General features: G+C 37.1%; 1 protein-coding gene across 1 annotated transcript in view; it reads left to right on the forward strand.

Annotated features, from left to right (window-relative positions):
• The window catches only part of LOC128664439 (putative neural-cadherin 2), a 48,795-nt gene that overhangs the window by 10,317 nt on the left and 14,253 nt on the right, over window positions 1–24,225 (forward strand). The window contains exons 2-6 of the mRNA XM_053719273.1: window positions 3,630–3,757; window positions 4,717–4,840; window positions 6,580–6,766; window positions 8,635–8,801; window positions 22,196–22,445. Of these exons, the coding sequence (XP_053575248.1) occupies window positions 3,630–3,757; window positions 4,717–4,840; window positions 6,580–6,766; window positions 8,635–8,801; window positions 22,196–22,445 (856 nt within the window). The remainder of the gene's footprint in view (window positions 1–3,629; window positions 3,758–4,716; window positions 4,841–6,579; window positions 6,767–8,634; window positions 8,802–22,195; window positions 22,446–24,225) is intronic.

Below are 24,225 nucleotides of genomic sequence, written 5' to 3' on the forward strand. Positions count from 1 at the left end.
GGTGGCTTTCTCGGCCACATCTGTCCAGGGGGATGCCATTCAGCAGGCCGGACTGGACAATTGTAACAACAGACGCCAGCCTATTAGGTTGGGGCGCTGTCTGGAATTCTCTGAAGGCTCAGGGACAATGGAATCAGGAGGAGAGTCTCCTACCAATAAACATTCTGGAATTGAAATGCCCTTCTGGCTTGGCCCCAGTTAACAACTCGGGGGTTCATCAGGTTTCAGTCGGACAACATCACGACTGTAGCTTACATCAACCATCAGGGAGGGACAAGAAGCTCCCTAGCAATGATGGAAGTATCAAAGATAATTCGCTGGGCAGAGTCTCACTCTTGCCACCTGTCAGCAATCCACATCCCGGGAGTGGAGAACTGGGAGGCGGATTTCTTAAGTCGTCAGACTTTTCATCCGGGGGAGTGGGAACTTCATCCGGAGGTCTTTGCCCAAATACTTCGACGTTGGGGCAAACCAGAGATAGATCTCATGGCGTCTCGACAGAACGCCAAGCTTCCTCGTTATGGGTCCAGATCCAGGGATCCGGGAGCGGTTCTGATAGATGCTTTGACAGCACCTTGGACCTTCGGGATGGCTTATGTGTTTCCACCCTTCCCGATGCTTCCTCGATTGATTGCCAGAATCAAACAGGAGAGAGCATCAGTGATTCTAATAACGCCTGCATGGCCACGCAGGACTTGGTATGCAGATCTAGTGGACATGTCATCCTGTCCACCTTGGTCGCTACCTCTGAAACAGGACCTTCTGATCCAGGGTCCCTTCAAACATCAAAATCTAATTTCTCTGAAGCTGACTGCTTGGAAATTGAACGCTTGATTTTATCAAAACGTGGTTTTTCTGAGTCAGTTATTGATACCTTAATACAGGCTAGGAAGCCTGTTACCAGAAAGATTTACCATAAGATATGGCGCAAATACTTATATTGGTGCGAATCCAAGAGTTACTCATGGAGTAAGGTTAGGATTCCGAGGATATTGTCTTTTCTACAAGAAGGTTTAGAAAAGGGTTTATCCGCTAGTTCCTTAAAGGGACAGATTTCAGCTCTGTCCATTCTTTTACACAAACGTCTGTCAGAAGTTCCGGACGTTCAAGCTTTTTGTTAGGCTTTAGCTAGGATCAAGCCTGTGTTTAAAACTGTTGCTCCACCATGGAGTTTGAACTTAGTTCTTAATGTTTTACAGGGGGTTCCGTTTGAACCCCTTCATTCCATTGATATCAAGTTGTTATCTTGGAAAGTTCTGTTTTTAATGGCGATTTCCTCAGCTCGAAGAGTCTCTGAGTTATCTGCCTTACATTGTGATTCTCCTTATCTGATTTTTCATTCAGACAAGGTAGTTCTGCGTACTAAACCTGGGTTCCTACCTAAGGTGGTCACTAACAGGAATATCAATCAAGAGATTGTGGTTACATCTTTGTGTCCTAATCCTTCTTCGAAAAAGGAACGTCTGCTACACAATCTAGATGTAGTCCGTGCCCTGAAATTTTATCTACAGGCAACTAAGGATTTTCGACAAACGTCTTCCCTGTTTGTCGTTTATTCTGGTCAGAGGAGAGGTCAAAAAGCTTCGGCTACCTCTCTCTCCTTTTGGCTTCGTAGCATAATACGGTTAGCCTATGAGACTGCTGGACAGCAGCCTCCTGAAAGAATTACAGCACATTCTACTAGAGCTGTGGCTTCCACTTGGGCCTTTAAGAATGAGGCTTCTGTTGAACAGATTTGCAAGGCTGCAACTTGGTCTTCTCTTCATACTTTTTCCAAATTTTACAAATTTGACACTTTTGCTTCTTCGGAGGCTGTTTTTGGGAGAAAGGTTCTTCAGGCAGTGGTTCCTTCCGTATAAAGAGCCTGCCTGTCCCTCCCGTCATCCGTGTACTTTAGCTTTGGTATTGGTATCCCATAAGTAATGGATGATCCGTGGACTGGATACACTTAACAAGAGAAAACATAATTTATGCTTACCTGATAAATTTATTTCTCTTGTAGTGTATCCAGTCCACGGCCCGCCCTGTCACTTTAAGGCAGGTAATTTTTCCATTAAACTACAGTCACCACTGTACCCTATGGTTTTCCTTTCTCTGCATGTTTTCGGTCGAATGACTGGTAATGGCAGTTAGGGGAGGAGCTATATAGCAGCTCTGCTGGGTGAATCCTCTTGCACTTCCTGTTGGGGAGGAGTTAATATCCCATAAGTAATGGATGATCCGTGGACTGGATACACTACAAGAGAAATAAATTTATCAGGTAAGCATAAATTATGTTTTTTAATTAATTGAGAATTGCGCTGTGTGCCCTTTGAGTCACCTTGGCTGGACGGCAACTTCTACGGAGAGTAGCCACTGTACTAAATTGTCTCCATTCATAGACAGTTTATCTAACAGTGGACAGATGAATATGTAAGCTCTTTGAAATAACTTTTTAACCCTTTCCAGCTTTATGCAACTCAACAATTCTTGATAACAGGTCTTCTAAGAGTTTTTTTTTACAAGGCAGGGTTCACATCAACTGATGCACTTTGTGAATAGCAAACTCAAAATTTTTAGTGTGTTTTATCAGTAAAAGTATCTCTAACCCACACCTCTAATCTCGTTTCATTAATTGGATACCAGATTTGTCAATTTCCAATTTAATTAGCTTTTGTTAAAGTCATAAGCTTAGTGTTTCAAATACATTTTCCAACATATACTGTGAATATTTGACTGATATATTCAATATGTAGAAGAACAATACAACAATTTGTCTTATTAGTTAAAACAGATTGTGTTTGTTAAATACTGTAACTTAGATGTTTAGGAACAAACCAAATTTTAAGACAAATTTATACAGAAATGCAGTCATTTCCAAAGGGTTCACATACTTTTTTCTTGCCACTATAAATTTCTTTTCGGGTCAAATCTCTCCCTGGGAACCAACCATAGAAGATATAGTTTAAGGATGCAGAAGCTCACTCTGAAATGAAGCTTACTGGCAGACAACAGAAATATTTATTCATACTGATGTTCGAGCATTTCAGTATTATTTTTACAAAACTAATGCTTCTTAGGAAAATAAGATAATATAAACAATCTGAAAACTTTTCCCCCCTAAATGTTATTAAGGGGCATATACCTGGTAGAATAATCCTGCAAATCGTACTAACAATAGTACATATAAATTCCTTATACAAAATGTATTGTATGAAGATATTTTGCATTGCTAATATATATTATACATATATACAAATGCTTTAATTATCATTTTAATTACATTTGGTTGTGTCCAAACTGTTAACAGTAAGTTCTAAGCATTATGGCCTTTAGTGAATACAGGGAAGGTCAAGGAACTTAGAGTGCAGCTACAATTATTCTTATCTATCTGGGCTCATTGCAGCTTAGTCAATTGTTCACAGTAGCCTAGATTTACTAACAATATTACAGTAAGAAAAGATATTTGTTTCATATGTTATAAGTAGCATAAAATAGCTTTCAAAACCTTATTGAATCACCTTCATAAGATACATTGGAGAGGATGTTATCACTGTAGAAGTGTGTACTTTATTTTGCTGGTATTCATTATGGAACTCGCACATACCATATTCTCTCATTCCATGTGACCTTTCTCTCCTTTAACTCAGGAAGTTCATTTCATGTTGGACCGTTGTAACTCAGCTGTCATCTATGAAGCTGAAGGTGTTGGGAAAAAATTATTAACAGAAGATCGTTCTAGTTGTGAAGTTACTGGGTTGATACAGCAAGACAAAAGGTACTGTCTACAAAAGTAAATCCTGGTGCCTAACTGACTACCTAATAAGTTTAATTGCATGTTTTACCCTAACCTAATTATAACAATGAAATAAGATTTTCAATATCATGAGTTTCATAACATTTAAACCCATAGGGCTAGATCCTATGGATGTTACTAGCCAGCTCAGTTTTATCATTATCACACTTGTTGCTTTTTCAACAGGCAATGTTTTGTTTTTAAATTAGTAAGTTTCACCTTTTCTGATTTTGAGTCATGACAAAATGATGCTTATAACTCCATATTTTTACTGATAACAGTCAGTTTTGAGAATACTAAATGACAAAGATGTCCTACATTATCTAAATTTAGAGCCCTGAAGCTACCAAGTGAATTATGAAGATGTATTACCCTTTTTCTTCTCCATTGTGTTTTCAGAAAGAGACAGAGAGCTCCCAAGATATCCTTGCCCACTTAAGTTAAATCTTTATAGTTCAAAAGCTTAGGGGAAAATCCCCACCTTTTAAGATAATCACTCATATTACTATACCAAAGGTATCATCATGGCTCCAATACAATGAAGCTTTAGTGGAACAATTGTGCAAGGTAGCAACAAGGTCATCCCTGCATACTTTCACAATTAGCAATTTAAAGGACAGCCATACAGACTGAGCTTCCTCAGACATAGGCAGATTATTTCCCCCATACCTTCCATTGTGTTGCTTTAGTACTGACTGAATAATAAGGACAAGAAAATAAGAGGAAATAATATTTATACGTATAATAACACCTTCATATATTTGAAGTGGTTACAAATTAAGGACTATCAGGATTACCCTGGTTTGTATATCTTTAATAGATTCTCTGTTCCTTTTGTCATTAAAAAGCAATATTCTTCTTTTTTCTTTTTTATAACACTAAACTGAATTCAGCCAAGAAAATGAACCAATGTGTGTTTGTTTACATATTTTGTCTTGAAGGCTTTGGAATACGCACCCAGTCCTCCAGTTAGGTGGCATTAAAGAGTCTACTGCTCATTCATATTTGCACCTGCCACACAAGCACTTCAAAGGCTGCCTTCGCAATATTATTTTGGATAAACAGGTTAGTGAAACATAATCACTTCATTAGAAATAAAATAGGCTACTGTTTGATCAAGAGGAGTGGAGGGGAAATGGATATATAACCGTGTTCATGTTTATATATAAAAATAGGGTGAAAAAGTCAATAAAGTCAATGGGATCATGTTTTATATTTTGCTCTGGTGCCCAGAGGGTTAAAATATGGCTTTGCAAGTAGTATATCAGCATGGATTTACATATACATGATTACACCCAACAAATAACATTATATGTGTTTGTGTGTGAGGGGATAGTACACACTGCCCTGCAGGCTATGGCCCCTAATAGAGCAATATTTTGGACTACGACTCACACAAACCCTTGGTGCAGAACTGATACTGAGCCTGTCTTGATTTATTTTTTTTGTGCTGTTTGCTACTACTGAGCATGCCTATATTGGCACACATGCACACACACACAACACTCACACAGACACGTGTACACATGCACACACACACAACACTCACACAGACACGTGTACACATGCACACACACACAACACTCACACAGACACGTGTACACATGCACACACACACAACACTCACACAGACACGTGTACACATGCACACACACACACAACACTCACACAGACACGTGTACACATGCACACACACACACAACACTCACACAGACACGTGTACACATGCACACACACACAACACTCACACAGACACGTGTACACATGCACACGCACACAACACTCACACAGACACGTGTACACATGCACACGCACACAACACTCACACAGACACGTGTACACATGCACACAACACTCACACAGACACGTGTACACATGCACACACACACAACACTCACACAGACACGTGTACACATGCACACACACACACACAACACTCACACAGACACGTGTACACATGCACACACACACAACACTCACACAGACACGTGTACACATGCACACGCACACAACACTCACACAGACACGTGTACACATGCACACGCACACAACACTCACACAGACACGTGTACACATGCACACAACACTCACACAGACACGTGTACACATGCACACAACACTCACACAGACACGTGTACACATGCACACACACACACAACACTCACACAGACACGTGTACACATGCACACACACACACAACACTCACACAGACACGTGTACACATGCACACACACACAACACTCACACAGACACGTGTACACATGCACACGCACACAACACTCACACAGACACGTGTACACATGCACACGCACACAACACTCACTCAGACACGTGTACACATGCACACACACACAACACTCACACAGACACGTGTACACATGCACACGCACACAACACTCACACAGACACGTGTACACATGCACACGCACACAACACTCACACAGACACGTGTACACATGTACATAACACTCACACAGACACGTGTACACATGCACACACACACAACACTCACACAGACACGTGTACACATGCACACACACACAACACTCACACAGACACGTGTACACATGCACACACACACAACACTCACACAGACACGTGTACACCTGCAAAAGAAGCATCAGCCAAGGCTGTTTTTCTTCCCTTTCCTAATATGTCTTTCTACTTCTTTTCACTGGATGTCTTGTTGCCTGCAACTTCTGCTTTGGGGTCTCTTTTTATATAACAATGCATATAGTTTTTTATTGCTAAAAAATAAAATTGTTGATGTAACATTTTGTATTTATGTTTCTGTATGACAACAGCTATATGATCTTGAAGCCCCTCTGGAGTCTAGGAATAGCCTCCCTGGCTGTTTTAATAATGATATGTCTTGTGAAACCACTGACTGGTCTTCTCCACCATGTGAGTTGGGCACCAGATGTACCGGAGATTCTTATTTATCTAATTGTGCTTGTTCACCAAGTCATAAGGGACCGGAGTGTGGAAGAGGTACTGTATAAAATGATTTTTGGCAATCATTTAATATTATAATAAATAAATTATGAATCCATCTTTAGTGAAACTTAAAGGGACACTGAACCCAAATTATTTCTTTCGTGATTCAGATAGAGCATGCAATTTTAAGTAACTTTCTAATTTACTCCTATTATCATTTTTTTCTTCGTTCTATTGCTATCTTTATTTGAAAAAGAAGGCATCTAAGCTATAATGGTTCAGACACTGGACAGAACGTTTTTATTGGTGGATGGATTTGTCCACCAATCAGCAAGGACAACCCCGGTTGTTCACCAAACAAGGGCCGGCATCTAAACTTACATTCTTGCATTTCAAATAAAGATACTAAGAGAATGAAGACAATTTGATAATAGGAGTAAATTAGAAAGTTCCTTAAAATTTCATGCTCTATCTGAATCACAAAGGAAACATTTTGGGTTTAGTGTCCCTTTAAAGAGTCATTTCAAAAACAACACATTTTTCTTCCCAGCAAGAACACAAACATTATGGGGCCGATTTACAAAGCAGTCAATTGGCCCCAATGCATCTGTCTCCGCGCGAGCCTTCAGGCTCGCTGGAAACAGGAGTTAAGAAGCAGCGGTTTTAAGACCGCTACTCCTTAACTCGCCCACTGCCTCTGAGGCTGCGGACATCAATCCGCTCCATCTCATACGATCGGGTTAATTGACACCAGAACTGCTTGTGCAATGATAAATGCCGACAGCGTATGCTACAGCGGATCATGTCCACCAGACATTTGATAAATGGGTATACTATACCTTTCCTATTACATAAAAGCTGCTGATCTCCCTCCAATATTACATGGGCATTTGATTAGCTGTTATGGTGCAAAAAATTACTCTAATTTGCCTGGAACACAAAAATCTGGAATTTATCAAGAATGTGAAAGTTGTCTGCACTACACTATTGAGCATGTGCAAAAGTTTACAGTGTATAAGTATATGAGTCTGTGATTGGATAATTTATGTCACATGGTACAGGGGGCTGGCAGAGTAAAAGTAATTTTTCAAATTTGTCAGAAATTTTTTTGCTCATTTAAAATTGCTATTGCATTTTCTTTTTTATTATGCACCTGTTGATTATGCACCTGTCCTTATAGTATCAGAATGCTGACTGAATTAGTGTTTTATTTAGTTTGCTTCTAAGAATGCTTATGCAAGTATGAAACCTCCTGTGGTGCCAGTGCTACAGGGAACTGCAATTGCATCGCTGCTCCTTTAACAAAGGATACTAAGAAGAAGAAGCAAATTTGATCATGTAAGTAAATTTGAAAGTTAGTTAGAATTGTACACTCTAACTGAATTATGAAAGAAAACAAATGGGTTTAATTTCCCTTTACGTGACGATTCATGATTCTTATAGGGCATGCAATTTTAAACAACTTTCCAATTTACTTTTATCATCAAATTTGCTTTGTTTTCTTGGTTTTCTTTGTTGAAAGCAAAACCTAGGTAGGCTCATATGCTGATTTCTAAGCTCTTGAAGGATACCTCTTATCTTAGTGCATTTTTCTAGCTAGACAGCACTAGTTTGTGTGTGCCATATAGATAACATTGTGCTCACTCCCGTGGAATAACCTAGGAGTCAGCACTGATTGGCTAAAATGCAAGTCTGTCAAAAGAACTGAAATGAGGGGACAGTCTGCAGAGTCTGAGATACAAGGTATTCACAGAGGTAAAAAGTATATTAATATAACTGTTGGTTATGCAAAACTGGGGAATGGTTAATAAAGAGATTATCTTTTTAAACAATACAAATCAATTCTGGAGTAGACTGTCCATTTAAAATGCATGTTATTACTATATTATATTAATTATTTTTTGTTTATTCTTCATATGTAGATGTTAAAGAGTACTTCTTTCAGAGAGACAGCTTTCTACATCTCCTGTTTCCTCATGCTCTTCATAACCAAAGGATATTTTTCCAGACTTTGTTAAGAACAAGAGATGCTAATGGAATTATCCTAAGTTTAACTTCATTAGACAAAACTGAATATATTCACCTAAAGGTAAAAATCACTCCATACTATGACTAACAGCTAACCACATCATACAGTAGAAGAACAGTAATCTCAAATGTAAAGCCATTCCAATCTGTATGTAAACTTTTTTTTTTACTCTGCAACTTCTTCCTTATACCTTGCAGGAGGGTATTTTATAGAGTTGCTCCAAACCATCAGAAAATAATTTTCAATATTTTTTTCTCAGGATTTTGTACATTTATATTTTAATGTTCTTGATCTGTTGAAAAAACCTTTTGGCCTTTTTCAATACCTGCTTGTTTGCTATGTGTCATTTTTTAAAGTTCTTAATCATGCTCAGTTGAAAAATCTCATACATAAATATTCTCACTATTTGTTTCTCATTAAGATTACATTCTTCATATGTGCAATTTTGTTAAAAGAGACACAGCTAATGGGGCATATTTATCAAAGTGCGAACAGACATGATACGATGTAGCGTATCATGTCTGCTGCACATCGATAAATGCCGACAGCATTCGCTGTCTGCATTTATCATTGCACCAACAGTTCTTGTGAACTGCTAGTGCAATGCCGCCCCCTGCAGATTCGGGTGTCAATCAACCCGATCGTATTCGATCGGATTGATTTCTGGCCGCCGCCTCAGAGCAAGCAGACAAGTTATGGAGCAGCGGTCTTTAGGAGCTTGATAATTCGGCCCCAATGTGTCTTACTTTGTAAGGTGTATTTGTACAATGTACATGTTCAGTTAACATTTACTAGACAATTCTACTACAAAATGTTTTCAACTGTAATGTGTTCCCAATGATACATTTTACCTGCAGGAGTGCATTAAGGGTCAGATTATGAGTGGAGCGCTAACAGTTACGCATGAGCGAAAAGGAGTTTTGCGGGTTTTTGCATGCTTCAGATGTAGTGCTACTTTAACAAGTTGAAAGTAAACACTTATAATAACAATATCTAATAAAAATTATTTTAAAAAATTGCTCAAAAAAGTTCTAAGGGCTCAAAGATATGAGGTCTCAGGTGTTAGAAAAAAAAAGGTAGGCAAAGGGCTTTAACATATAGATACATACTGTACATATACATGTCTAAATATTTATGTATATATGTTTATATGTGTGTATATATGTATTTATGTATTTACATGTGTATATATGTATTTACAGACATATATATACACATATAAACACATAAATACATATGTACACATATAACCCCTTAACGACCAAGGACGTGACAGGAACGTCCCACAAAAAAGGTTGTTTACCCACTGATGCAGAGAGAGCCACTCTGTGGCCCTCTCTGCATCGGCCAGTGATGGTGCCGATCGTTGATGGGTGAGAGCCATAGCAGGGAGATGGGTGGGCAGTCCATCACTGGAGTAGTTCCGGCCGCTGTTCCTGGAGTGCACACGAGTGGGGGTGCGGGAGCACGCACGCGCTCGACCACTACTGTTCTCATTATGTGTAAGGGAAGGAGGGAGAGGGAGGGGGGAATAATTGTTGGGAAAGGGATCTGGGAAGGGGAGGTAGGATATTGAGGGAGGGCAGCTACACTACGGAAAAAATGGGGTTATAAAAAAATAAATTAAAAAATTGCCAAATTTGATTACAAACTTGGTACTGACAGACAGCTGCCTGTACCTAAAATATCCACAAATAGGAAGAGGGGGGAGTTTAAGAGAGCTGTTTGGGTGGGGGGGATCGTGGATGTTGGGGGGGTTAGGGGGGAACCTACACTGCAGAAACTATATATATATATATATATATATATATATATATATATATATATATATATATATATATATATATAAAAATATGTAAAAATACTTTTATTTTAGTACTGGCAGACTTTCTGCCAGAACTTAAGATGGCAGTGACAATTGTGGGGTGGGGATGGAAGAGAGCTGTTTGAGAGGGGTCAGGGAGGGATCAGGGGGTGGAATGTGTAAGGTGGGAGGCTGATCTCTACAGTAAAGTTAAAATTAAACATACAAGCTACCTAATTAATCCCTTCACTGCTGGACATAATACAAGTGTGGTGCACAGCAGCATTTAGCGGCCTTCTAATTACCAAAATACAATGACAAAGCCATATATGTCTGCTATTTATGAACAAAGGGGATCCTAGAGAAGTATTTACAACCATTTGTGCCATAATTGCACAGGCTGCTTGTAAATAATTTCAGTGAGAAACCTAAAGTTTGTGAAAAAGTTAACGATTTTTTTTATTTGATCGCATTTGGTGGTGAAATGGTGGCATGAAATATACCAAAATGGGCCTAGATCAATACTTTGGGTTGTCTACTAAAAAATATATATATATACATGTGAAGGGTTATTCAGGGATTCCTGACAGATATCTGTGTTACAATGTAACTATTGCTAAAAAATGTTTTAAATGGTTTGGAAATAGCAAAGTGCTACTTGTACTTATTTCTCTGTAACTTGCAAAAAAAACAAAGAACATGTAAACATTGAATATTTCTAAACTCAGGATAATATTTTGGAAACTATTTAGCATGGGTGTTTTTTGGTGGTTGTAGATGTGTAACAGATTTTGGTGGTCAAAGTTAGAAAAAGTGTGTGTTTTTTTTCATTTTTTCATCATATTTTATCATATTTTTATAGTAAATGGTATATTTAGAAAGTCCATTTAATTGCAAAAAAAAAAAACGGTATATAATATCTGGATACAGTAAACGAGTAAGAGGAAAATTACAGCTAAACACAAACACAGCAGAAATGTAAAAATAGCCCTGGTCCTTAATGGTAAGAAAATTGAAAAATGGTCTGGTCACTAAGGGTATAAAGACATATAAATGCATTGGAGCCCTTTGCAGTCAAGTAGATGAAAACATGTAAAAGCATATTAATTTTTAGTAAAGGGTTATACTGTTTAATTACTGTAATATTCCAACGTTCTTCACATAGCAGAGTATGTTCTATGTATTTTCAAATGAACATTAATGAAAGTTACAGAGAGTGCCTTCATTGACTTGAGATTGGTATAGGTATAGATATATTTTTTACCAAAAAAAACATCATATATATAGAAATATGTATTTAACAATAAATAGAACATATTCTGTTATGTGAAGAACACTGGAATGGGAAATATTACTATTTTAATGTCGGGTAAGCGTACTTGAGAATAGTAGGGAGTTTTTTTCCCACTTTTTTGCTCCATTGACTTTTATGGGGGAATACTTTGATGCGTTTGCAATATTCTAACTTCAGCTTTTTTGTTTGCATCGGGTTAGCATGTGAGTGAAAACTTTTTACTTTCAATTTGTAATATGAATGGTACCCGACACGCACAAAAAGCTTACTTCTAGTAGAGTTAGCACATGACTGGGAGTGTAATCTGGCCCTAAATTGTATACAAATAGATCCTTATACTTTAGTTTGACATTTGAAATAGCTGCTTTTGCCTGTTGAAACCGCCACCTATGCTAAAAATTCCAATTATGCAGTATTAGCGATAGAAAAGCAACCTAAAATTGGCAGCAGAAGACATCAACCTTCCAGTGAGGCATGGGAGAGAGAATGAGACCCCTGCCTATGTGGAGTTCCTCAAGCAACTTAGTATACAATAAACTCTTATCAGCCACTTTGCCTGAGGACATTGTCTCTTTTTAGTATTTGAAATAACTGGTTTTGCTCATTAAAACCATCACCTATTGTTCTTAAATACTTGTCCATTTAAATGTGCTGAGTCAAAGGGAAAATAAGACTTTTTTTCATTTAATCTCTCTATATAATAGTTAGGTATAGAAATGCTAAGTATGGTTGTGGGGGTTTAATGAGCAAAACCAAATATTTTAGATACAAAAATAGCCCTTTCTCCCAACCCACACTGGGAAGTTAGTTTATGCTGCTAACTCATGTTTACTTAGGCCTAGATTTGGAGTTTGGCGGTAGCCGTGAAAACCAGCGTTAGAGGCTCCTAACGCTGGTTTTAGGCTACCGCCAGTATTTGGAGTCACTCAAAATAGGGTCTAACGCTCACTTTCCAGCCGCGACTTTTCCATACCGCAGATCCCCTTACGTAAATTGCGTATCCTATCTTTTCAATGGGATTTTTCTAACTCCGGTATTTAGAGTCGTTTCTGAAGTGAGCGTTAGACATCTAACGACAAAACTCCAGCCGCAGGAAAAAAGTCAGTAGTTAAGAGCTTTCTGGGCTAACGCCGGTTTATAAAGCTCTTAACTACTGTACTCTAAAGTACACTAACACCCATAAACTACCTATGTACCCCTAAACCGAGGTCCCCCCACATCGCCGACACTCGGAAAAAAAAATTTAACCCCTAATCTGCCGACCGCCACCTACGTTATTCTTATGTACCCCTAATCTGCTGCCCCTAACACCGCCGACCCCTATATTATATTTATTAACCCCTAACCTGCCCCCCACAACGTCGCCTCCACCTGCCTACACTTATTAACCCCTAATCTGCCGACCGGACCTGAGCGCTACTATAATAAAGTTATTAACCCCTAATCCGCCTCACTAACCCTATAATAAATAGTATTAACCCCTAATCTGCCCTCCCTAACATCGCCGACACCTAACTTCAAACATTAACCCCTAATCTGCCGACCGAATCTCGCCGCTATTCTAATAAATGGATTAACCCCTAAAGCTAAGTCTAACCCTAATACTAACACCCCCCCTAAGTTAAATATAATTTAAATCTAACGAAATTAATTAACTCTTATTAAATAATTTATTCCAATTTAAAGCTAAATACTTACCTGTAAAATAAATCCTAATATAGCTACAATATAAATTATAATTATATTATAGCTATTTTAGGATTAATATTTATTTTACAGGTAACTTTGTATTTATTTTAACCATGTACAATAGCTATTAAATAGTTAAGAACTATTTAATAGCTAAAATAGTTAAAATAATTACAAATTTACCTGTAAAAGAAATCCTAACCTAAGTTACAATTAAACCTAACACTAGACTATCAATAAATTAATTAAATAAACTACCTACAATTATCTACAATTAACCTAACACTACACTATCAATAAATTAATTAAATACAATTGCTACAAATAAATACAATTAAATAAACTAAGCTAAAGTACAAAAAATAAAAAAGAACTAAGTTACAAAAAATAAAAAAATATTTACAAACCTAAGAAAAATATTACAAAAATTTTAAACTAATTACACCTACTCTAAGCCCCCTAATAAATTAACAAAGCCCCCCAAAATAAAAAAATGCCCTACCCTATTCTAAATTACTAAAGTTCAAAGCTCTTTTACCTTACCAGCCCTGAACAGGGCCCTTTGCGGGGCATGCCCCAAGAATTACAGCTCTTTTGCCTGTAAAAAAAAACATACAATACCCAAGCCCCCCAACATTACAACCCACCACCCACATACCCCTAATCTAACCCAAACCCCCCTTAAATAAACCTAACACTAAGCCCCTGAAGATCATCCTACCTTGTCTTCACCTCACCGGGTATCACACTGATCCGTCCAGAAGAGCTCCTCCGATGTCCTGATCCAAGCCCAAGCGGGGGGCTGAAGAGGTCCATGATCCGGCTGAAGTCTTCATCCAAGCGGGGCAGAAGAGGTCTTCCATCCGATTGAAGTCTTCATCCAAGCGGCATCCATCCGGAGCGAAGCGGCAGCATCCTGAAGACCTCCACCGCGGAACATCCATCCTGGCCGACGACTGAACGACGAATGACGGTTCCTTTAAATGACGTCATCCAAGATGGCGTCCCTCGAATTCCGATTGGCTGATAGGATTCTATCAGCCAATCGGAATTAAGATAGGAATATTCTGATTGGCTGATGGAATCAGCCAATCAGAATCAAGTTCAATCCAATTGGCTGATCCGATCAGCCAATCAGATTGAGCTCGCATTCTATTGGCTGTTCCGATCAGCCAATAGAATGCAAGCTCAATCTGATTGGCTGATTGGATCAGCCAATCGGATTGAACTTGATTCTGATTGGCTGATTCCATCAGCCAATCAGAATATTCCTACCTTAATTCCGATTGGCTGATAGAATCCTATCAGCCAATCGGAATTCGAGGGACGCCATCTTGGATGACGTCATTTAAAGGAACCGTCATTCGTCGTTCAGTCGTCGGCCAGGATGGATGTTCCGTGGTGGAGGTCTTCAGGATGCTGCTGCTTCGCTCCGGATGGATGCCGCTTGGATGAAGACTTCAATCGGATGGAAGACCTCTTCTGCCCCGCTTGGATGAAGACTTCAGCCGGATCATGGACCTCTTCAGCCCCCCGCTTGGGCTTGGATCAGGACATCGGAGGAGCTCTTCTGGACGGATCGGTGTGATACCCGGTGAGGTGAAGACAAGGTAGGATGATCTTCAGGGGCTTAGTGTTAGGTTTATTTAAGGGGGGTTTGGGTTAGATTAGGGGTATGTGGGTGGTGGGTTGTAATGTTGGGGGGCTTGGATATTGTATGTTTTTTTTTTACAGGCAAAAGAGCTGTATTTCTTGGGGCATGCCCCGCAAAGGGCCCTGTTCAGGGCTGGTAAGGTAAAAGAGCTTTGAACTTTAGTAATTTAGAATAGGGTAGGGCATTTTTTTATTTTGGGGGGCTTTGTTATTTTATTAGGGGGCTTAGAGTAGGTGTAATTAGTTTAAAATTGTTGTAATATTTTTCTTATGTTTGTAAATATTTTTTTATTTTTTGTAACTTAGTTCTTTTTTATTTTTTGTACTTTAGCTAGTTTATTTAATTGTATTTATTTGTAGCAATTGTATTTAATTAATTTATTGATAGTGTAGTGTTAGGTTAATTGTAGATAATTGTAGGTAGTTTATTTAATTAATTTATTGATAGTCTAGTGTTAGGTTTATTTGTAACTTAGGTAAGGATTTCTTTTACAGGTAAATTTGTAATTATTTTAACTATTTTAGCTATTAAATAGTTCTTAACTATTTAATAGCTATTGTACATGGTTAAAATAAATACAAAGTTACCTGTAAAATAAATATTAATCCTAAAATAGCTATAATATAATTATAATTTATATTGTAGCTATATTAGGATTTATTTTACAGGTAAGTATTTAGCTTTAAATAGGAATAATTTATTTAATAAGAGTTAATTAATTTCGTTAGATTTAAATTATATTTAATTTAGGGGGGTGTTAGTGTTAGGGTTAGACTTAGCTTTAGGGGTTAATACATTTATTAGAATAGCGGTGAGCTCCAGTCGGCAGATTAGGGGTTAATGTTTGAAGTTAGGTGTCGGCGATGTTAGGGAGGGAAGATTAGGGGTTAATACTATTTATGATAGGGTTAGTGAGGCGGATTAGGGGTTAATAACTTTATTATAGTAGCACTCAGGTCCGGTCGGCAGATTAGGGGTTAATAAGTGTAGGCAGGTGGAGGCGACGTTGTGGGGGGCAGATTAGGGGTTAATAAATATAATATAGGGGTCGGCGATGTTAGGGCAGCAGATTAGGGGTTCATAGGGATAATGTAAGTAGCGGCGGTTTACGGAGCGGCAGATTAGGGGTTAATAATAATATGCAGGGGTCAGCGATAGCGGGGGCGGCAGATTAGGGGTTAATAAGTGTAAGGTTAGGGGTGTTTAGACTCGGGGTACATGTTAGAGTGTTAAGTGCAGACGTAGGAAGGGTTACCGCATAGGAAACAATGGGGCTGCGTTAGGAGCTGAACGCGGCTTTTTTGCAGGTGTTTGGTTTTTTTTCAGCTCAAACAGCCCCATTGTTTCCTATGGGGGAATCGTGCACGAGCACATTTTTGAGGCTGGCCGCGTCCGTAAGCAACTCTGGTATCGAGAGTTGAAGCTGCGTTAAAAATGCTCTACGCTCCTTTTTTGGAGCCTAACGCAGCCTTTATGTGGACTCTCAATACCAAAGTTATTTTTATGGTGCGGCCAGAAAAAAGCCGGCGTTAGTTTTTCGGGTCGTTACCGACAAAACTCCAAATCTAGGCCATAGTTTTTCTACAGGGAATGTAGCTGTATTTATATTTTCAGCAAAAGTGCTGGTTTAAAATGGTAAACACAGCTTTTTCAAATGAAAAAATAAAGGTAAATGAGTTTGTTAACTTGTTAGAAATTGAATACACTCCAGCAGGTAGCATGGATCACTGGAAACACATAAAGGGGAGAAAAGTGTACAGTACACTGTCATTATAGACAGAAACAAGCACTACTTGTTGGCAATTAAGCTACAGAATCTATATAAAACAATAAAACAACAAATCATGTCCTCACATAGTCAGATAAACTTGGCAAAAAAAGTATAAATAATTTTAATATTTTTTTTTCATAAATTAGTGTCATGTTACTCATATGTCTACAAATCTAATAGTCACCATAAAAAGCTATTTACATGAACAGATCAGTTAGTCATAAATATTTCTCTTGTTGTCCCGCCATATTGAAAAATGGATGAATATTTGTACAGATTTATTTGATCAAGGTCTATCAAAATACTGTACCGAATGTTACTGTAACAAACATAGTAACATAGTAACCTACCTGACTACCTTATTTACAATAAACAAGCAGCCAATTGAACTTATATTAAACAGAAAGCCGACCCATTTAACACAAGCAATCTTATCACTGAATTCTGTTTTTAGCCAGAAATATACAGTATCTAAGCCATTTGTTTAATTTATTTAAGGTATTGGCAATCACTACCTCCTTAGGCAAGATGCTCCACAATTGGATTGCTCATACCTTGAAAAAATTATTGTATTGCTGGAGATTAAATCTCTTTTCCTCTAGCCTTAAAGGGTCATTAAATCTAAAATTTAGCTTTCATGATTCAGATAGAGCATACAATTTTTTTATTTTTTTATTGAGAGAAACACATGTGAACAACAAGTATTACATCATACAATAACATCACAGAATATGATCCCAAGGAATCAGGAACAGAAACAGGCAATACAATTTCAACAGAGAATTATCTTCAATATTTCTCATTAGCTCATAACATATAAATTCTCAAATATCTCAGAAATTTCTCAAGAGCCTAAGACACCTAGGTTCCTCACATGTAATTATCTCCCATATTTTCCATTTTATTATTATTAATTATTTTATTTAAATGTCAACAGTAATTTACAAAAACAAATGTCAGAAGAAATCACAAAAATCAAACAGTTCAAAATTGTTTTACATTTAAATCAAGAACAGTGAGCAAGTAAATATTCTGCTAAATTGTATCTCTGAATTAGTCAACCCAACCATGGGTTACCAAAACCAAAAAAAAAAAAAAAAGAAGAAAAAAAGAAAAAAGAGAAAGAGAAGAAGGAAGAGGGGAAAAAAAGGGGGAGTAAGAGAACAGAACAAGGGAAAAAGGAAGGGGAAGGACAAGGACAACCCAGAAAGAATCCACTCCCCCCCCCCCCCCGCCGAAGCCAGAAACTAGGGAAGAGAGTGCAATTGTATGAGACCAGGGGAATCCCAGAAAATCATCTAAGCTCCTCTCAGCTAATAAATTGTTACCAGACACCCAGAAGCACCAGTTCCGAGTTTCTGAATGGAAATATTAAGTCATTCATCTCTGTATCTGGCAATGACCTAATAAAGGCTGACCATTTGGCAAAAAATTGTCTGATGTCAGAGTCATTATCTAGATTAGTGTCCCTTTGTTCTAGCAAACATTGTTTTTTTTCAAACAATTCTTGATCTCTGGAATAGATGGGGCTATTCTTAATTTCCAATTTTTAAAAATAAGATATCTAGTTGCCAGTATAGAAAGAAATATCAATTTATCATTTGGACTATGGTGCTTTGTACCAAAGATGATCTGTTGCTGTGTAAGAGCCAGTTGAGAGACTTTTAAGGTTTTATTGAACCAAAACTCTAGCTTCCACCAAAGATGCCTTATTTTAGGACAGGTCCAAATCATGTGCATTAAGTCAGCTGCAGGGAGCGCACATTTTGGGCATTTATTAAAAGCAAAATTATGAATTTTATGGCCCTGTGTAGGAGTTTGACATGCATCTCCCGCCAGGTGGCTGATAGAGTCACCTGGGCTACTTTGCAAATTGAAGATTGGACGGTTTTTATATCAATGTTTGATTGAGGTAACAGTCGATTCCATAGGGAAGTAATTTTCTCCAGTTCTAATTGACCCTTACTGAGTTTAATTAGCTGATAACACATAGAGATGGATCTGACACCGTTTTTGAACAAAGTGAGCCAGCTTTCTAATTTACCCAATTCCATCCTGTCTCACTCATCAACTCACAGAGGAGATGCCTGCTTTGCAAATATGCAAAGAATTCCTTGTTCTTAATTTGAAACTCTGTTTTTAATTCATCAAAAGATTTGACACATTTTCTCTCTGTGTCCCAGAGTTGTATCAACCTGTCCAAGCCTAGGTTATGCCATTTTTTAAATGTTACAGAGTTCAACCCTACAGGAATTTTCGGGTTTCCCCTTAATGGGAGATACTGAGAAACTTTACAATTTAAGGATAACAACAAAAGTAATGATATTGCGCTTAACTATCTGTGCCTACAGTGGATTATGTAGTAGTATATATATTATTCAGAAAAAAATTTGCCTCCTAATATGACAAAGTAAAAACAGATTAAGATGTTACTACTTAAACCACAATATGATTAAAAGGACAATATGGTTTCTTACAATATGATTTGATAGAACAACCACTGAATATTTCAAAGGACTATTCGCTTGTGCAAAATTTGATTAACAAAATATTTTAGTACACAGGAATTCTATTCAACACTTGAGATTATAAAACTGCAGTGCTAGTATATTCCAGTCCTGTTAGCACCGAAGGGAAAGTATCAATATTCACCCGTGGGTGATAAAAAACAGCAAATAGAATATGTTCGGGTAACAAATTTCCAAAATACCCTGAACATAGGGAGCAGTACCTTTTGTAAAAATCCTGATGGTTGAAGACAGTAAATTTCTTGCTGTTAGCAAAGAACCACCTTTCCCCGTGTGCAGGGCTGGTCTTCTCCTGGTGCAGCTTCGAATCAGTCAAAGAAATCCTTATTTGACTTGTAGCATGTTCATATGTGGAAAGGAAAGAAAAAGAAGCGCACCAGGGTACGATTCAAGTGAAGATTTATTAACATAAAACATGCAACTTACAATGTTGCACTTACTGAATTAAAAACAAAATGAGCCTGTAGACTGTGAATATCCTTGTGTGCGCTGGAACAGAAGATGGCAAACAGTTCCTATTCGCCGGTCTGGGTAACTGCTAGGCGTCCGGACTGCCCTCTGCAATACCACAATAACCGTCCACAAAGGACAACCAGCAACAGTGTCTTTTTCCTCGACGCGTTTCCCCCGAACTTCGGTCGGGCTTTTTCAAGAGATAAGTGGATGCTTTTTACAATTGGCACCCAGCGGCTTTTTAAAATGTCCATGCTTAAACAAACACACCCACAGGGGTTGCCGTGGGTGTGTCATGTATTCTCTGTTTGATTGGTGAATAATTCATGACTAACATAGAACATAGGGCTCATCAGATATCCTATACATATTAACAGTATATATACATACATAGCCTCATAATACCAAGCCTTCAATGGGTTAGAAAAGGATTTAAGCCGTTTGATTTCGCCTGGTAATTCTTTGGGTGGGCAGTGAATTAAGGCTAGCGGTAGGTAATACAATTTTAAACAACTTTCCAATTTGCTTTTGTTATCTAATTTTTTTTGTTTCTTGCTGAAAAGAATACCTAAGTAGGCCCAGGATCTGGGAGCTAGCTGCTGATTGGTGGCTGCACATATATGTCTATTGCCATTGGTTTACCGATGTGCTCAGCTAGCTCTTAGTAGTGCACTGCTGCTCCTTCAATAAAGGAATACCAAGATAATGACGCAAAATTAATAATAGAAAAAAATGATTTTCTTGTCCCTTTAAAGTATAACCTCTTGTCACAATTACCATGGAATAAACAATGCTTTCACCATCTCTGTATTTGGGCCTTAAATATATTTATATAAAGTAATCATATCCCCTTTTAAGCGCAACTAATAATTTCAATATTTATTGTCTTGTGTTATTTAAAAAAGTTTGTTTTAAAGAAAATAATTTTAGGCCTATGAACAATGTAAAAATTGTGGATGTGGCAGCTGGTAGTAATGAATTTCTTACATCTTTACTGCACATTTTATTAACCATTAAATTATTAGAATCTATTCTCTTGGTTTGCATGGTTAAATACATTATTTTATATCCATAAATAGAATTAATGAATGTCAATTAAATATTTGTAGCAAAGATGCATTTTTTTCTGTAAAAACCACTATGTAATGGCGAGCAGTGATCTATATGTTTCTGCACATGGTTATCACCTCATAATTGTAGCCAACATAAATGGTGGCTCTTACATTTCTACTTACAATGGAGTTACTATTGTCATCTTCTGATCACTCTGTCAGATGGGTTTCTTGACCCACTGATTACTGTAAACCCCTGTGTGCAGTGCAGTTGTGCATTTGTTTATGCATCTTGCAGTTCTCTTTCTTATGTTTTTTGCTGCACCATCAATGTTTTTTTTCTCCTTTCTCTCCTGCTGATACTCATTTGCTCACATTCACTCATTTCACTCACACGCTCATCCTTACTCAGATTCACCCTCTTATTCATCATCATTTCATTCCCATTCTCTTTCCGTCATTCCTTCTGTTCCCTGCATCTCCCTCTATCACCTGTCATGACTCAACCTCTTTCACTCTACCAGATTCTACCTTAATCACTCTCTTGCTCACACTCCCTGCACCTCACTCCTCTTCTTTTGTATTCATCCTGTATTAAACAAAATTGCATGAAATTGCAATAAAAAACAATGTGCATGAAAACTGTTTGTGATAGATATGCATTATGTGGTGTTGCTTGTGTGCTGTATTTGTGTATGTTTGTAAGTGTAGTGTGTTTAAATGTCTGAAAATTTTCTGGAGCTCTTTCCTGCCTGTTCCTGTCTCCCTCTAAATTGAATGTATGCAGCTGAAATTAATCAGATTAGTATGATCTATTATAGGATATCAATGTATTTATTTTTTATGATACAGTAGTTTGCCATTGACTCGTTAAAACCTTCTTCCGAGACCTTAAAAACTACTTGAAAGTCATCTTAAATCCCTTGAAAAAAAGATTAATGTTTTTCATGTGTTATCCTATCCATAAGCAAAAAATGTTGATGGCTCAGAAATATTGCATATTTTACTAGGTGGGTTTACAGTTTGAATCAGGTATTCAAAGTCATTGGGATGGTTTAGATAACAAACCCAAGCATGTATTCAATTTTATTACAAGGCCTCTCTAATAGAATTTAGTTTTTTGTTAAATTCTGTTTTCAAAAGCAAATTATTTTGGATTTTGGAAATATCTGTGTCACTTTAAACCTGCGCCTTCTTTTCTCTTACTAGGTAGTCGATGGACTCCTAACTGTATCCTACAATATTGGTGATGGAGATTTTGTTATACAACTTCCCGGTCACAGAATTGATTCAGGGGAGTGGAATATGATGATTCTGGAAAGAATGCAAAATGAATTCACTCTCCGTCTAAATGAAGGAGGTGGACAGAGAGAGATTACTGAAGCCAGAGGAATGTACAAGGAAATCAAAGTGGATCCTCACAATGTCATACTCGGAAGTAGCAAAATAAGTTTTCAAGGTAAATCCTAGTCTTTGCAATAAAACATACAAGTGACACAAGGAACTGAGGTAAATATATTTCATATATATATATATATATATATACACACGTGTGTAGTTGTGGTTAAAGGGATATGCATTATTAAAAAGTCATTGCATTGCATTTTTGCACTTTTAAGTCTTTTATTTATTTATTTATGTATTTATTTATTAACAGTTATTTGTAGAGCGCCAACAGGTTCTGTAGCACTACCTTTTAAGTTTCTCAAATATAAAAAATGTCTAAATTTGTATTAATCTTTTTAGACCACATAATGTACTTTAAAGAATCATACAAGTAGTAAAATGTTTTGTACTGTTAGATTTATGTATTTGCACCACATTTCCTCTGTCCTACATTCCTATGGGATTTAAAATATAAAACAATGCATAAAACCAGTTGAGTAGCTGACCCACTGGTATACTTTTGTTGGTGCACTTCTTTTATGTATTTTTTTATATCTAGAAGCTGCTAAAGACAATAGGCAGGTTTGGGGAGTTGTGAAAAATAAACTTCTCCGCATATATAAAGTTGTTTACTTTTGCTTTTATATCCATTTAATATTGATGTATTTTCAGCTAGCGTGGGCTATTGATTTTTATAGGCTAATACTGTTGCTTTGTGTGTTTACAACTCAACGTGAGATTTGTTACGCATTTCCAGTATTTTTAAAGCTGATATGTCTCCTTAGGTGACCATTCTCCTTTTATGCAGACAAATAATATCTTTTCTTCTGATAGACTGATATTTTAGATTACTACCTTCTGTACTGGAAAAAAAATAGGGCTGCATACCCAGGTTTGATCTGTACATAGACATTTCTTTCATATACTTTTTAAACAAATAGAAATATCTTGTTTGTCTTCATTAGTGAAAACTGAATACGTCCCCCCGAATGTAGTAATGGTCTGTAATATTTAAGTTTTTATTTTATTTAGATTATATATATACATCTATCTATCTATCTATTATCTATCTATCTGTACATAATATTTGTCTTTTTAAATAAATCAATTAACCACAAAATGTACTATGCAGAATTCTAGAGTAAAAGTACCTTTTTTATGCTTCAAAAAGGAATGATATTTAAAAAAAACTATTTACTCATTTGCAGAAAAAAAGTGTCTGAACATTGTAATTTCTTCCTTTCACAACTTATTAAGGATTATAAAACGTTTTCATATTTCATATAAACAACACACACATATATCAAGGTATTAATAGGAATCAAATACCCTTACTTTTAGATGAAAACAAAGCTTCTAAGTTTTATAAAATAAATTATTTTATTTTGCATTTGACATCACCAACGCCAGCCCACGAAAAAAGGCTGTTTCACATGAAATATATGTGCCCAATCATATTCCTATGATTAGCATATAAATATTTGGCATGCATGCTCCTGGTCACATGTGCAATACTGGCAATACCTTTACGCATGCGCACTGGTCTCACTGAAGACCATCCGACCTGGAGTCACTACTGGATTTGCACATGCGTATTAAAAGAAGGCACTTGTTCTCTGGGCACTCACAGAGCTTTCTCTAATTATAACAAAACACCTACCTCTTAAAATAAAATACCAAATAGAAGCTGCAAAACAAGGGGATTTAATTTAGTAAAAATAGTAGTAAAGCAGAAATTAAAGGGACATTAAACCACAACATTTTCTTTCATGATTCAGATAGAAAATACAATTTTAAACAACATTCCTATTTATTTCTATTATCTAATTTGCTTCATTCTTAGATATCTTTTG

Source organism: Bombina bombina, chromosome 1, assembly GCF_027579735.1.
Source record: "Bombina bombina isolate aBomBom1 chromosome 1, aBomBom1.pri, whole genome shotgun sequence".
In the NCBI taxonomy this organism is placed as follows: Eukaryota; Metazoa; Chordata; class Amphibia; order Anura; family Bombinatoridae; genus Bombina; species Bombina bombina.